At 45.5% G+C, this 17222-nt stretch overlaps 1 protein-coding gene across 1 annotated transcript; it reads right to left on the bottom strand.

The window, feature by feature from the left end:
- Nucleotides 1-51: 51 nt before the first annotated feature.
- TRIM14 (tripartite motif containing 14) lies at nucleotides 52-14260 on the bottom strand. Its single transcript, XM_030004223.2, has 6 exons — nucleotides 13910-14260; nucleotides 9266-9361; nucleotides 8118-8351; nucleotides 6499-6661; nucleotides 5158-5250; nucleotides 52-904 (listed from the first exon to the last, which is right to left on the bottom strand). The coding sequence occupies exons 1-6, from the start codon at nucleotides 14093-14095 to the stop codon at nucleotides 369-371; spliced, it is 1308 nt and encodes a 435-aa protein (XP_029860083.1). The 5' UTR covers nucleotides 14096-14260; the 3' UTR covers nucleotides 52-368.
- Nucleotides 14261-17222: the final 2962 nt, after the last annotated feature.

Raw genomic sequence — 17222 nt, 5'->3', positions numbered from 1 at the left:
AGCCTCTCCAGCCAGATGAGCAGAGGGAGTTCATAAAAAAAGATGCCAATATCCAGGTTCAAATCTGAATTGTAATATGCTTCTTTCAACCAGACTTTTTCCATTTCACAAGTTGAAAAAAGTACAAAAATATTATATATGGCACTTTAGGTGGTACATGGACATGATTTATAAAAGCCAGATCGTCTTCCCCCATTGAAAAGACCATATACATTAGAAATTACAGTTGGTTTTCTTGAACTTAACTGTTATCTTCTACAAGCATCACAGTTACAGCTTTCACATGACAGAGATTAATTCATTGCATTCAGATTGCTAAAGTGGCTTTCACAGAAAAAGCATGAAATAGTAGGCTTTATTTTGCTTCATTATGTTAGTTTGCACATTCCAATGGACCCTTCCCAGAGCCTCACAGCTGGGTAAACTGGTTCTGTGAACTTGCAGCGGAAGGTGTGCAAATGAGCCATGCCATCAGTAACATTGTAGAATGAAAGGATTCCTGCTTCATAATCAAGAAAAACGCCAATGCGATCAGGATCATCTTCTACCAGGATCCGGATTCTCTCCCCCTTGTGAAATGCCCAGTATTCAAGATCAAATTTCTTAAGGCACCAAGATGCTCTATTCCAGCCCAGTCGACAGGTTTCAGAGTCTCCTTTCCTGCCAATGGAAGGGTAGGCTGCACCAATCCACCATCCTTCTCCAGCATGAAGCAGGTCAACTTCCCAGTAATGGCTCCCAGAGAGGAATGCATCTCTGCTTAGCACTTGCCATAATTTATCAAATCTCTGGGGACCACAAGGGTAAAATATCTTCCTCCAGTTACAGCTTACTACAAGACGGTCATCAGACAATTTCAGCCTTGGGTGAAGGCTGTCATATTCCCAGGCTGGTGATCTTGCATCTGCAGTCAAAACCATAAAAATACTTAGCAGATTTATCATGACCAAGCTATAAAAAACTTGCAAAGGAGGTCACAGCTGGCAGTGTCTTGGAACCTGCAGTTTTGCAAGGAAAAACCTGACAATTTTTAATAGAAAGCTGTAAGAGACTGTGTTGGACTATGTTTGTCTCGACATTGCTGACCATTTGCTAGCCTCAGCATCCTGTTGCTGTGGGAGAGTAGGCGCTGAAGGCCCTGATGAAACCACCATATCCGCCTGAAGCTAGCAGTCTCTGTGGAAATGGCTGGACTCTTCGGAAAAACTGCATACTCCTCCCTCGAAAAAGGAACTGAAAGGGACTGAAAAAGGAACTGAAAGGAACTGCAAGGGATTGAAAATCAGCACTTGGAACTGGGACTTTGTCATTGTCTGTCTGCTGGAACCTGGAACTTGGACCCCCATCACCTGCACTGAGACCGAGCCAACGGGACGTTGCTGGCTTCGTGGTGGTGGTGACTAGTCTTGCTGCATCTCTCCCATTTTCTTGCTTAGGACTGTCTCTTTTTCCTTTCTTCTTCCCTCTGTCCTGTCGCTATTACCAGTTGTTATAGGAAATAAAACTTGTAGGGTTGTACGGCATCTGACCTCGTTTGTGTCTTAATCTCACTCTTGGGATCGTTTAAGAACCCTCCCCGATATTGGATCGGGACAAAAGCACATCACTATTTATATGCACTGATGCTTTAACACTGCATAGGTTTTAAAGCAGGTCAGTAAAAGACAAGTATGTAAGAGTATATGCGTGGTTCACAAATCAGAAGATGAATACAGCTAGGTAGGGAACAAACACTGAGAGCTTCTGCTTTATGTGGAATAGTTGGACACTTCTGGTGGGATTACAGCTTAAGGGTTTTAAAGAGCAGTGGGGCGGACTCTTGGCTTGTGAGATCCCATTCCACTGAAATCACATTTGAAGATGGACTAGAGTGTTTCTCACAGAGGCACCACAGCTCTGGGCAGCAGCATCATGTACATTGCAAAGGAACAGCTTACCAGCTCCCAGAGGATTTATAGCAGTTCACCTAACCTGACATTTAGAAAAGAAAAATCACAGTCTGAAACTACACCCTAGAAATCACTGTCTTATTCAGCAGCAGCTTAGAGTAGTTTTACCAGGAAACAGCTGTCACAGGACTGGAAATCACAAAGCCAGAGGAAAAAAAAAAAACAGAACAAAACTATAATCAAATTAAACAAGTTTGAAATGACACAGGACAGGTCAAAAAGCTACAGGGTTTTTAAGATGAGATTCTTCTCTGAATATACTGTCCTACAACATTAAAACTGCTGCATGTCTCAGAAAAGTTTTCATAATATACTCTATATCAATAATTTACTGTGTTAGCATGTGTTTTCTGATTTCCTGTTCTATAAATAACCAAGATATTCCCTTTGAAAACAGAATCTGACATCCTTAAACAATTCCCTTCACTCTTCCTGTCAAGCCTGATAAAAATAGTGTCAGAGTTGGGTACCTAAAGGAACATACATTGTCATGAATTAGAGTACTTCAGAAAGTACTGGCAGTAAGATGTAAACTTAGTTTGTATCTTAAAACTATTCCAAAGAATGAGCACATCTATTTTTTCTTGTAAGTGAAGAAAACAAAGTATACAATACATCCAGCAATATTTGCAATAAAAACTGAGTCATATTTCACTCAGTTCATAGCTGGGCTTTTTGACTGAATGTAATTTTAATCTTAGTCTAAATAAACTTTGAAGCTTCAATGTTTTAAATGCCACGTGACAAATACATTTAATATCCTGAAGCTGCTTTTCAGAGTAACTAAACTTTCATTTAAAAAGTTAGGGAAACACATGTTTATAATATTTTAAAATCCAGACTGCTTTGGTTTCTCTGCAGTGTTGCATATCTGAACTACATTTGGCCCTGTGATCTCACAGATTACAGTCTTTCACTGTGCTTTACAGGCAGCATAGTACTAAGTGAACACAAGACAGGGCAACAGACCCCTTGAAACAAGAACTTCAGTATTTTCCTTGCTGTTCAGTGCTGAATTTAGAAATGAAAGGTAATTATACAGCAGGTTACTGTATGAGAGAAATCTGTCTTTGCCACTGCATTAATCTGTTGCTCATTTGACTTTGTTGCTATTTCCTCTCCTATGTTCTCACAGAGCACTCTCTCCCATAAATCAAGTAAGTCTAACCTAGGCTAGTTGGCATATTCGATAGTCTAAAGCCCAGAAGCTGTTTTCATTCAGGCTGGAATCCTCCCCTCTGCCATCAGAGCAATGCATAAATCACTCCATTCTCTGTTGGTCCTCTGTTACTCTCCCATGATTTCCTGCCATGAGCAGGGAAGGCTAAGTAAGGTTTCCCACAATTCGCTGTGAAAAGAGCACCACCACTGTGGCCTATTACAATGCCCACAAAGAAACAGACATCTCACATTAAGTGAGGGTCCATTCACAGCACAGTTAATTGCAACAAAGACTTGTGCTTTATACTTGTCTGTAATGTTTCAGAAAAGAAAGTAGTACACAATGGGGATGCTAAGTTTGTACAGAACACAGGTGACACTAAGACCAAAAGACATCTAAAGTAGAGAGGATTTAAAAGGCCTGGCTTCACTGTCTGCTTTTTCCAGTAACCACTTGAAAAGCTATGCAAGTAAGTAGTGATGTCTGTCAGTCAAATTTACCTGAAAAACCTAGATTTTCATGAAACACGTAACTACTAAATCTCAAGCAAATGGATATACTTGAATTGCTTTAAAAAAGCAGCAAAACCCCAAAGACCAAACTGATTTCAGGTGCTAATGTTTGGAAGCATAAATGTGAATTTGACTAGAAAAATAATGCAAAACAGGTAGAGTTGTTTGGATTACTGGAGGACTGCAATTCTTCCACTTTTCCCAAGTGATGAAAATTTTAAGTAACTTTAAGTCCTAATATTTATGACCAAGGTTTGTCAATTTCACTGGCCTATGAGCAGCTGCACATCTTTCTTAATGAGGTGGTTTGTCATATTTAGCTTTAACAGAGTTGAGAAATTGTCTTTTCAGCCCTTGAAGTGACTGGTCACAAGGGAAGCAAATACAGTGCTTTCTCCATGAATCCATCAAGAGGCAGCCTGAAGGAGATACAGAACGGCATTCATGAAACTCAGGAGCCTAGTTCACTGCCAGCCAAACACTGCTGCAGTGCTCTCTTAGTAGCAAGTGCTCAGTGGCACAGACTGGCTGTCCTAGCACCTTAACAGGTTCTGGTTACAAAGTGACTGACTTACGCCTGGATCCTGCAGCACAGAAATGATGCAAGTGGCAAAAGACCCATGACATCACTGCCAAGAAGACAGACTTTGCTCATTACATTCCTGATTTCTTAACACCTGCTGCATTTCCAAGTGCAACACCTGTTTGCTCATCTCCAGTTGAGATAACACTGCAACTTTTTCATTCCCAACAGGTTTGGACTTAAAAGCTCACTCAAGAGAGCACAGAAACAAGACAAAGTAACAACACTGAAAAACACCCATCTCAACACATCTCCCTATAGGTGCAGGGACAGTATGTAACCCACTCTACCAGCAGAGTGCTGGCCCTTGCCCTCCTTACTGAGTAACAGCCAGAAGTCAAGTGTCCACTTGGTCACAGTCATGGCCTCCACTGGGGTGGTTCCAGGCCGGAAAACAGACCTCCTCTTACAACAGGCTTTTGCCACCAGGTACCATGGTAATAGGGAACGTTACAGCTTTGAGATTAAAAACAGCTACAGTCCTCATCTGCTGCAGGCCACATGAACTGTCCATTAGCTTCCCATCAGAGAGATGGAACAATTGACTGTACATCTTTCCTACCAACACCTGAGAAAAGGATCATCTGTAGATTGACCTTTAACATATTACATGACGGACATAATTAAAGACAGACCACAATGATCTGGAGAATAGAAAAGTCTTCAAAAACTAAATTAGCCACTAGCTGATTGACACACTGGCAGTTCTGAATAAAAACAAAGGATCAAGATTTCACAGACAGAAAGTAAAATTTCTTTCCCAACCTGAGGTACAGAAAAGGGTAATGACTTTCAGGCAGTGCAGAGCACTTGTTCCTCACAAACACTGTAAACATCAGAACCCCTTTAAGATACCATTTTAAGATAGTGGCACCACACATTCATTGACTGTTTCAGTGACTGAGCCGTAAGTGTTCGGAGTGCTTCTAACTTTTGTTCGACCATACTTACATTTTAAGAAAAGCAACCGATCAACAGGAGACATGGTTTTCAACACCATTCCAGGCTCCTTCTTTGCAGTGGCATTCAGGCTACTGAAAACATCTGGGCAGAGATGAAAAGGGACAGTTTAGGGAGTCTGCCAGTGGAAGAACATGGCTGTACTATCAAGATTTTAAAAATAGAACACCATGGGCAATTTCGCTGGACAGGGTATTCGGGCTTTGCCTCTTTGGTGTGAATTCCACCCACGTCCTGGGGAGGGTCATACTGTCACACTCCATTTTCCAACTTTAGGGGACAAACTGTGTTACTTTTGCTGGGGAAGCTCTACTCACTCTGTACGCTTTCAACCCTAAGCTCTTTGGATAACTGGAGATGCTGGATCTCAGTGTTGCCAAGGAACCACACAATTGAGCATAACCCCAAGTAAGCACCTCCCATTCCTCAAAAAGCACCCCTCTATCAGAGGAGAACAGAGTCAGGCAGCTAAAGACAACTGCAGATGCTAGCTACAAAGCACCTGCACTGTACTGTAGCAATCCTCCACACATCCTGCAGTGGCCTTTCAGATCTGGTCTGACCATTTTCCCCAGCACCCTGCTATACTGTTCTTGGTGGCAACTCTCAGAAAGATTATTAAAAGGTAGCTGGGTGGAATGTGACAGCTGGTATTGCCCTGCTCACCTGTAACTCAACAAGTCGCAGGGTTTCCCCATGGTTATTTGGGTTTGTGACTCTGCATCCCATTAGGAAACTCCTTGCCTTAATCATGACAGAGGTCACTTAAGGATGAAATACCAGCTCAAAGACAAAAGGAGCTCCAAGCAGAACACATTGACCCACCTTTAAAGTAGCAAAAAAGAGAATTTTTCAGACTGCCTGAGACAGAAAGATCACCAGGTACATCAACTAGAAAAAGCTTTCCAATTTTACAGGTACCTGATGTTCCATGCCTGCCAGATGTCCTGCCAGAGCACCTACACCCAACAGTGACTGAAAGAAGAGAACACCTACGTTATGTAAGTGTGATGGTCTAGGGATATAAGCAAGGTAAGCTCTGCAGGAAGACGTAAGCTGCATTGAAGTAACTGATAGAGCTGGAAGAAAGCATCAGGCAAACTTTAAGACACAAAAGGCGATCTTCAGAGTTGAAAGGGAAACCTCTTACATTCTTAAATCACCACTGCTATAGCAACATTACACCAATGCTGTCAGAGAACAGTACCCATGCCTGAAAAGCTCCTGATGTCTTCAGCTGATTTGGTAAAAAGTCCTGCTCTTACTTACAGACCACACTTTATTTAAAAGGAGAGCAGGAGAAAGCAAAATTCACAGCACTCTCCCAGGTACCTTCTTTAAGCCGGGCTTCTAGTGGTTTCTGTAGAAAGGACTGAAGAGCTGTCACAAAGTGCTTATAATGGTTAAGGATGTGCTCAAACGAGAGAGGTATTGGATGCCATTGTTCTAACAGGCGCCTAGGCTCCTGCATCTCCTTCTCGATTTCTGTGTACGTCTGAGGGCAGAAAGCCAAATTCTCCAATTAGTAAAGACAGTGACACAAATGGACTGTTCCCTCCCAGCTCCCACACACCACAGAGCAAGGACAGCTCCATCACTAGGTAAACATGGGCCACAATAGACAAACCTTGCTGTGTTCAGCCTCCCTATTAGCTCATTAGCCAGCCCATTAGATCTTCCTGTCAGTGGAGTGAGGGGCTACCCCTGAGATGGAGAACCCAACAGTCATGGTTAAAACAGGGTCTGCCAGGACACTTGCAAGATGGGGATGAGTTTAACCTGGCTAGAACCCTTTGTGGGGAATACCAACAATGGGAAAATTAAACCACTAAGTTTTAAAAGCAATCTAAAGAATAAAATCCAACATTCCCCATAAAAAATCTCTCCCAAAACCACGAAGAGCAGCTTCCCATGTAGAGGTATGTTGCTAGCACACACAGCAGAGTGCCAGGGCCATATCACTCACAACAATGAAGACTCTCAAGTCTGCTAAGTTGCAAGGATGTAAAAATGCCTTCCTGTGAAGAATGGCATCCTTTGACTTGTGTCAGGGCATGAGCATATAGCAACACACCCTTCCCAAGGAAAGTGAAGAAGATCATTAGGAAAGAGAAGCTGACATTTATCTGTACACAAAACCAAAACCACTGCCCCCCCCCCCCCGACTGAATTAAGCGCTCAAGCTATCTGTACAAGATTCCGTTTATTTCACTGAAGGATCAAACTTATATATGTTTCAGCAAAGATCTAGAAAGAACTAATGGCATACAGCCAATACTACTAACACAGGAGCGCATATCTGGCTCAGCTGGGATGTTTGCCAGTCCTCAGAACAGTTAAAGATAAAAACATTCCATACACATACTCGTGACTGTCTTCAGCCACATCTTCCCAGGCCTACACAAGTCCATGCTCCAACCTGACCTTGTAAAACTAGTTCTTCAAAGGCTTGGCAAACATGCAGCACAACAAATTCTAACAGTTCACTCTTGAAAACAAATGCCAGGTGTTCCAAGCTGCTCCCACAGTAAAATGATGGCTGTTGCTCAGGGTGATTAGGATCTCTTGCGATTAAAGAAATGAGACAATTTAGCCTTCCTCCTTAGGTTCCCAAGAGGGCTGCCTTTTCTTAGACCTTCATATTACACTACACAAGGAAAGACCTGATACAGCGTTTGTCTTCAAGATTAAGAGACACGTATAACTCTGTTCCATATATGCTTAAAATTAACATGAATTTCATACAGACCTGAAATCAATGCCATAGCAAGAACACCTAACAGCTCAAAAATCGGGAACCAAACTGGTCCACCAAAATACCAACAAAAAGAAGATTAAAAATCAGTGAGAAGGATGCTGCTTACATACAGAAAGATCTACTGAGGTGATCAGTAGAGCAGTTTACCAGGGACTAGGAGGATAAGAGGTAGAAAGAGACCATACAATACCACCTCCAGCAACTGAACAGGATCACTATGCTGTTGTATTTGTCTGATTCGATGCGAGAAGGTCTCCAGGGCTGCAAGCTTTTCTCGACAGGACTCCAACTGCTTATCATGTGCTGCCAGGGCTTGTTGAGTCTTTTCATCAATGAAGTTTTTTGCCAGACTCTCCTCTTCGTGAAGTAGCAACAGGAGCTCACTCATATTGTCTGACAGCTGCCTTTTGCTCATAATGGCATGTGCCTATAGATGAAGCAGAAGAGTGTCCCCCCCATACTCAACAGACCATAAACATTTCAGGCATTTCTCTCCCAGGCTTTCAAAATTACATTTTGGTTGAATTTTACTGATTTGCTGCACCTCTTGAGAAACAAGTGTTCACCCCTTAAGGGAGTGCAGCCAGGATTTACCTACTGATATCCTGGGTGGAAAAGCTTGAGAGCAGATTCCAACATGCCTATTTATGTAGAAAACATTGTTTTCAGCTGGAGTGTAACAGGGTCAGGTACCAACTGCTACAACTAGCAGACCTGGTCCTTCGGTAGCAACACTTTGCCCCCTTTTAAAGCAAGCTAGGGACAGGGAGCTGCTAGAAAAAGAAAGCCTCCAAAACGAAGTGACATCAAACCGCAATGTCCCAAACCTCTACAGAGCTCCCTCCAGTTCTTACTAACATTTCTGTAACAGAGATGCTTAGAGATACGCTGTTTCATGCTCTATAAATGAGGAAGAGCTTAGCACACATTCCCATTCTTAAGACAGAATCAGTAGAACTGTTCTTGTGTTTATTTAACTCTGAAGTCAGAGTGTTCAATAATGCAGTTCAGTGCAATACAATATACATCAGTGAAGCCAGAATAACATATGCAGCTGGGGCTATTTACTACTCCTCTGCACAAAAATTTTAACATTGTTCTCCCAGAGATGTTTGGCTGATCTGAGAGTGAGGGCCAGGCCTTTGGAGACTCTTCCTTCTTCTCTCCCTTTGGCAGTAAATGTTGTGATGGATACAGGGAATACACTCTTTTCCTGAGAAGCAGTAGCTGCCTGGGTCTTTGAAGCTGCAGAGGAGCTACCAGGCTCTTTGAGCAACAGAGAAAGCAAAATGTCTCACCCTGGAAAATGACCATCCAGTGGAGAAGCAAACCACACTTTACCTTCAGATCATTAGCGGCCTGCTCTATGCTCCTTCTGTTACCAGCTTCTTGCTCTTTTCTCTCTTCTAGATCCTTCAAACACAATGCCATGAGTTCCTATACAGCAACAAAACCAAAATAAAACACTGTTTCATAACAACATCTGTAAAAGCCAGAATTCAGTATCCCGCTTGCTTTCCATATAGGGGAGTATGTCACTGAAACACTCAGTTTATGAGGCTTATTAAGGCCAGTAGTGATGAAACGTAAAGATTTCAGCATTTCACCTGCTCCTGGTGGTTATACTGGTAAGATTCGGAGAGCTGTGCAAATTAGTACCACCTTTATAAGGAACAGGCAAACCTATGGTGAAAAAAACCTTTTCATCTTTACATCTATGGCACTGTGCATTTCAAGACTACATGCTCGTGCATTTAGCAGCTGAAAGGCAGCTAACCAAGTACTTTTGATTCAGAGGATCAGTGGGAGGTTCTGCCTAAAGTCAAAATGCTTCCCAGTGTACAAAAGACCCATCAGAAATACCTCACCATCACTACAGTGATGCTGTAGTCTAAATGCCTGCAACAACAAATTCTATCAGCTTGGCTACTAATCACAGTATCTGTGATACTTGTGGCATGCCCTGAGATGCACTGAGCAGCACAGCACAGTTAATGTTCTGCTGTGTCTAGCCCCACAGTTTCTCACCCGCACCCCTCTGAAATCGGCTGTCCCCTGTCCAGCAGGATGAACAGTCTTGGTGCACTTGGTGATGCATTTATTTCATTAGTACCATGAAAGATCCAAGCAATGCTGGCCCATGCTCTCAGTGCACTAGTGTTATAACAGACCCTCTCAGTAAAAAACAGGTAAGCTAGCGCCAGAGCTGTAGCTGTTACCAGTGTCCTGTTCTGCAGCTGGGACCCAGTCAAGAGTACCTGCATGCAAATGAACCAGCTCACAGCAACATCCCCAGGTCAGCATGGCATTTAAACTCTGCAGGGTTGACTGAGCATAAGTGTTGCTTCATGGGCAACAGTTTGCATTTTTGACATTTGCCTCCTTTGAAAACACATGCAATTTTTCATTTGATTATGACAGAGACAGAAGAAAATGGGCTCCCAGCAAAAGCCAGAGACTCTGCATCTGGAAGTCCCTTGGCACAGGCACATCCATGCAAGCAGATAAATGTTCTTGCATGGAGCAAGATAGTCATGTTACGCCGTCCATTCCAGCCACAATTTTCTGGTCCCTGAAAGACCAGAAGAGTTCTGCACCACTTGAAGATTCAGGAGTTCTACTAGGTATCAGCCTTCCTCAATTTATCTTGCAGCCTAGACCTCATTCCTTTTCTCAAAGACTGACAAAGACCACAGAGCAAAACCCAGTCTTCCTTCCCTGCTAGTAGAAAACATCACCTCAGGCACTTACTCCCTCACAATGGTGATCACATGCGAATACTGGATGCCAACCCAAAGCATTTCTGGTTAAACATTACTTTCTTTACAGAGATAAACTAAAGAGCTGCTTCTTAGCAGTGGAGACACTGTGTCTGCAACACTGGCAGGCAACCCATGTCATTCACCCCGAAGAACCAACTCCAAAAACATTCCCTTAGGGATTGCCTGGATGCCCCAACTCACTTGAGTGAAAACACTGTAACAGCAAGGATTTCTGAGAGATGAGACTCCTAGCTCCAGTCAGGCTCACAGGACACGTATCAAGTGCACAGCACACTGATCCTATGTCCCACATTCAGGAGCACAGGGAGTGTCCTTCCAGATGATTTTATACAACCTTAGATCCAGGGATGAACCAGCTGATGGACCTCATGGACCCCGCACAATGGTTCTCGTCTCTTCTTAGCATCCACAGATAGGATTTGCTAAAAGCCCTGAGAAAGATTTTCGCATGCTGCCGGGCTGATGTCACATCACAAGGACTGCACAGAAAAACTGCTCCCAGCAAACAAAATCACTTAAGCCAGTAGATGTCAGCAAAGACTCCCTAGGGACAGTGTCACATGGGGACCCAAGTTCCTACCCTGCTCACCTCCTGTTTTGGCACAGAGACAAATAACTGGTTATCAACAGCATATGCTCCCTTGTGTCCGACTGACCCCCCAGGGAACCAGCAAAACTTGTCACTTTGTGCACTCTACCCTGGCTCAAATCAGGTTGCCACAGCACACCACCTGCATCCACACATTGCCCCAGTGTCATGAAGGGAATGCAAACACTGTAGTGAGTTCCCAGCTGCAAGAGGGATACTTTGGACGAAAGCACACCAGCAGGCTGGAACAGTGGTCTGAGCTGCCCTGACATCTTCAATGGCCTTTCCCCTGTTCTGCTGTTTGCTTGAAGCCTAGTGTACCGCCCTCTGCCCTTGTACTGCTCTCTAACATGAAGTGCAATAAAACGCCAGAGGAATTTAGCATGACCTGTGCATCTCCTCACAATCTGTGGTAACTAGGAAACTTCCTAGTAACACTGCTGCAAAATACCAGAGAAGGAGTGGGAAGGAGCTCTCTGAAATTGAGGTGGAAAAAATAAAACCTCCTGAACATCAAACCTCTGCGTTACTACTTCTTAAGCCTCCCAAGCTTAGCACCACAGCATGCAGGCCTCAGCAAGCCTTCTGGCAGGCTCTCTGGAGTAAAACAAAGCACAAGCAGGAAATACAGGGCAAGCTTGCAAAGCCTCCTGGGGCTGCTCAATGGACAGCTAAACTGGGATGAATAAAAAACACTTAGGGAAGAACCCCTGTGCTAGTTGTGGCTGGGACGGAGCTAATTTTCCTCTTAGTAGCTCGTATGGTGCTGCGTTATAGATGTGACTATACTGTGAGTGCACAAGATGTTGGGAGAGGACACAAGCAGGCAGATGACCCAAACTAAACAAAGAGATAGTCCATGCCATACAACATCATGCTCAGTAACAAAACAGAGAAGAGGGGATTTAGGTGGGTTAGCCATCTTTTGCTCAGGAACTGGCTGGGCACTGGCCTACCCGTGGGAGGTGGTGAGCCTTTGTATCACTTGTTTTGTTTTGTTCTCTTCCTCTCTTCTTCCACTTCTCCTTTGCTTATTATACTATTTTTATCTCACCCACGAGTTTTCTTGGTTTTACCCTTCCTTTCCTCTTCCCCTGTCCTACTGGGCAAGGGAGGGGGAGTGAGCAGGCAGCTGCGTGGTGCTTAGCTGCCCACCGGGATTAACCCACAACAAGCCCTGCTCCCCATCCCTAAGGACTTGTCAGAGAACAGGCTCTCTGCATGAAGACTGTTGTGGTTTAATCCCAGCCAGCAACTAAGCACCACGCTGCCAGTCACTCACTGCCCCCCCCCCCCCGCAGTGGGATGAGGGAGAAAATCAGAAAAAAAAAAGTAAAACACATGGGTTGAGATAAAGACAGTTTAATGGAACAGAAAGGAAGAAACTAGTAATGATAATAACAACAATAATAAAAGAATTGGAATATATAAAACAAGTGATGCACAATGCAATTGCTCACCACTCACCAACTGATGCCCAGTTAGTTCCAAGCAGCAATCTGCCCCCCAGCCCCACTCCCCCCAGTTCATATACTGGGCATGACATCACATGGTATGGAATACCCCACTGGCCAGTTTGGGTCAGCTGTCCTGGCTGTGTCCTCTCCCAACTTCTTGTGTCCCTCCAGCCTTCTTGCTGGCTGGGCATGAGAAGCTGAAAAATCCTTGACTTGGTATAAACACTACTTAGAAACAACTGAATACATCAGTGCATTATCAACATTCTTCTCATACTGAACCCAAAACATTATACCAGTTCCTAGAAAGAAAATTATTTCAGCCGAAACCAGGACAGGAGTCAGTGTGGTCTAGCAAGCTACAGCAACAGAGGAAGAGGATAAACAGAAATGGCATTTCCCCTGCCCCGGTGGCATCCATGTTTCTGTGAAAGGTACTTCCAGCCTGGCAATGAAAACAAGTCCCCATGGGCAACCAAGCTCCTCCGATACCCCACACAAGGTCTGAGGAGAAAATGCTGCTGCATGTGACCTGACAGTCAATGTCACCTCCCCACTGTCCCTTGATTTACACTCCTGTTATGCGCGCCCTTGGGGTGTGACTGGATAACTCTCTCCCTCTCATGCACAAACTACATCCCTGTGCAGTGACAGCACGCTGACCCCTGTCCATATGGGATTCACAAAGCACTTGCCCAAGTACCGAAACTTTGTTCTTCCAGCCAGTATGGCCTACAAAATTGATGTGACAAAACCTGAGGTCCACAAGCTGTTTATAAGGCAAGCAAAGCAAGGCCAAAGGCTGAAGATACTCAGCCTACTGCTGCCCACTGCACTAATACTCACAGCTGCCACCATCTCACCCTGGCCAAAGAAAACCCAGCTGCTCCAGTCCCAGAAATGAGGAAATAACCAGCACAACACACAACCAAATCAGGACTATCTTTGCTGCAGCTCCGTGCCCCGTGGCAGCCCCAGCTCCCGGTTATGCCCCCGTCCCGTCCCCCCGCCCCCCTGGAGCCCGTCTCGCAGAAAAAGTCCCCGCCGCGGCAAACCCGCAGCGAAGCTCGGCAGCCCCGGACACGCAGGGCTCCGCAGGAGGCGCGGGCCAGGCACGCCCCGGGGACATCGCCCGGCGCCCGTCCGCGGCGCTCACCTTCTTCTGGCGGACGGCGTGGGGCAGGAGGCAGGCGCGGTGTCCGCGGTGCGGGCCCAGGACCGGGCAGAGGGCGCAGACGCAGCGCTCACAGTCCTCGCAGAACAGCTCCAGCGGCCGCCCCGCGTGGACGCCGCACACCCGCGCCCCCTCCGGGGCCGAGGCCCACGGCACCCCCTGCGCCATGGCGGCCGCGGCGCCGGACGGGAGCCGGGGCGGGAGGGCGGGGCCGCCGCGCTTCGCCCGGCAAGCGGCGCCTGCGCGTGGGGCGGCGGGAGGCGTACCGTCCGCAGGTGCGCACGGGAGCTGCCGCCCGCGGCCGGCGGCCTCGCCCTGCCTCGTGCCCCCCGGGAGGGCGGCGGGGCGGGGCCGGCCCGCGTCACCCCCCGCCTGAGCGGCGGGTTGAGCCCCGGCTCGGCGGTTGGTGCCGGGCAGCAAATGCTGACGAGGACTGCGCCGGGGTGCCGGTGCGCATGGGGGGCGGGAGGGGCGGCGCCGGGGGAGCTGCACCGGCGGGCAGCCGCCTCTGCCTGGTACCCGGGTAGGCACAAATTTGACTGTTTTGTGGGATTTCAGCTGCGTCGATGAGGAGTGCCTTCGGTTTTGTAGCCCCGCAAAACACCTAAGCCGATCCAAAAACGGAACAGCTTGGCTTCCGGCTATGTGTTTTTCGCCATTTTTCAATTAGACGTCCTGTGTAACGTCTCATTCGTAGAAATAGAAAGGAAATGTTCACAGTTTTGCAAAGTTTGTATACTTACCTTCTTTGACCAAAACTCTGAGCTACATTCAACCAAATTCATAAAGGTTTTTTTAATTTGCTTGTTTCTGTGAATAAAAGCGATCCAGAATATTGACCAAAAAAAAAAAAAAAAAGGAAATGTGAAAAAATAGGAAGAGATTTTAAAACGAGCATTTTGGTGGAAAGTTGGCGAGTCACTATATGTATTAATACATGAGGATATGCGTTGTGGTTTAACTAAGGACCATGCAGCTGCTCACTCACTCATTCACCCCCTTCCCCCCCCGCGGTGGGTTGGGGAGGAGAGCTGGAAAAAAAGTAAAACTCGTGGCTTGAGATAAGAACAGTTTAATAATTGAAATAATAATAAAAAATAATTGTAATGAAAAGAAAGATAACAAAAAGAGAGAGAAGTAAAACCCAAGGAAAAACCAAGTGATGCACAATGCAGTTGTTCACCACCCGCTGACTGATGCCCAGCCAGTCCCTGAGCAGCGATCTGCCCCTCCCGGCCTGTCAACTTCCCCCAGCTTATATACTGAGCATGACGTTCTATGGTATGGAATATCCCTTTGGCTACTTCGGGTCAGCTGTCCTGGCTGTCCCAACTTCTTGTGCACCTGCTTGCTGGCAGAGCATAGGAAACTGAAAAAATCCTTAACTTAGGATAAGCGCTACTTAGCAGCAACTAAAACATCAGTGTGTTAGCAACATGATTCTCACACTAAATGTAAAATACACTGTACCAGCTACTAAGAAGAAAATTAACTCCATCCCAGCTGAAACCAGGACAATGTGGAGCATTGAGGAGCAAGAGCAGTCCCACTGAAAGCAGGTGGAATATCATATCTGCCAAAGAGCTGCTGAGATAATCAGGGATTTAGAAAGACTTTCTCCAAAAGTGCCTTTTATGGACCCTGTGCTAGAGTCATGAAATTATAAGGACTGTTAGGGATATTGACATCATTTGCTCTCACCACCCCACACAGAAAAGCGCTAGTGCCTGCTTTAAAATGAGTAAAGATGAGGATCTCAGAACCTCCATCACACCTTTTTCTGGTGTTTGACCATTCTCACAGTGACAACTTTTTCTAGTGTCAAATCAACATTTTCCATGTTACAGCTTGTGCCATGTTGTTTCACTGTGCCCTTCCAAGGAGAGTTGTGGACTCATCTTCTCTACTCCCACAAGGGAGTTGTAGACAGTGCTGAGTTCTCTGCTGGAGGCTGAATAAGCCTGGTACCTTCCATGTCTCTTTGGACATGCTGTGCTTCAGCTCCCTTACTGTTTTGGTGGCTTCTGCAAGAAGGTTTACTTAATGGAGTCAATGTGTATCTTGTCCAGGGAAGTGTGTGGCTGGTCTTCATCACCACAAGGCCACACTGTTGGAAGATACTCAGCCTAGGACCCTGTTTCCTTTTCTGGCAAAGTTGTTCCCTAGCCTGTTGGTGCCCAGCCTTAATCGTTGCAGAGTTACTTCATGGGTTGGATAAGCCCAGAGACCTGTCTTGACCTTTGTGAGGTTCATGCTGGTGCATTTCTGCAGCACTTCAGAGTTCCTCAGAAGAACGACCCTGCCTGCCACTCTATCATTCCTCCCTGCTCCACCCCATCCTGGTTTGTGATCACAGCAAACTTGCTGAGGGTATATTCCATCCTATTGCCCTGGTGTTGATAAGAACATTAAAGAGCACTGGGCTCAGCATTGATCTGTGAGGAATGGCACTAGTACCCAGCTACCATCTGGACTTTGTACATCTAATGACAGCACTTCGTGCCTAGCAGTCCAAGCAGTTTTCCATCCACTTCTAGTCTACCTATCCAAACAACGTCATCATTTTGTCTGTAAAGATTATTGAGGCTTATGATTTGCAGTGTTAGAATTTGCACGTTATTAGTGCCTGAGGCATTATTTCTCATTTCACATATGACTTTGCAAGTAAACTTACTGAGCTAGACTCTCTGGGCTTTTTTGTGGTTTTAATTGTTTACTTTAGAGGAGAGAGTTATAATAAAACTGAAATGTTCGTGTAAACACTAGTGGATAGTCAGATGCTGATATCGTGCACTAAAATCAGATGTACTTTCACCCCGGTACTTTACTGTCTAACACTGTGGGAAAATGCTGCTGCACTATGGTTGTGAGAGGTCAGAAGAGCAGGAGAGACCCTGCTCTTTGCATGCAGCTCTTGCATTCATCTTTCCGGAGGGAACCCCATTAAGCTTTCAAAACAGAGTTTAAATGCCTCAGAGTGTGCCTGGGGCTGTTGGCCAAGAAGAATTATCCTCCAGCACAGGCAGTGGAGAGAAGTAGAGTTAAATCAAGAAGAAAATAGGAAGTCATAATGTTTTCCTGCTTCAGCACCATCTCATTGTGAAAGGCAGTTGGGGAAGAGGGGTGGGGTGTGCTGGTGGGGTCAGAATGGGGCTGAGTCTTCACCTGTTACTTTTGAGGTGAAATGACACTTCTCTTCACTTTGCATCTCATAAGCCTTCTGCAAGCTGGGGGTGCATTTCTGCAAAGTTTGCGTGTGGAGCTGGCAGCATGCAACACAGAGAGACCTGGCTTT

Source organism: Aquila chrysaetos, chromosome Z, assembly GCF_900496995.4.
Source record: "Aquila chrysaetos chrysaetos chromosome Z, bAquChr1.4, whole genome shotgun sequence".
Classification (NCBI taxonomy): domain Eukaryota; kingdom Metazoa; phylum Chordata; class Aves; order Accipitriformes; family Accipitridae; genus Aquila; species Aquila chrysaetos.
The sequence above is the reverse complement of the archived record's forward strand: the minus strand, read 5'-3'. Positions and strand labels throughout refer to the sequence as shown.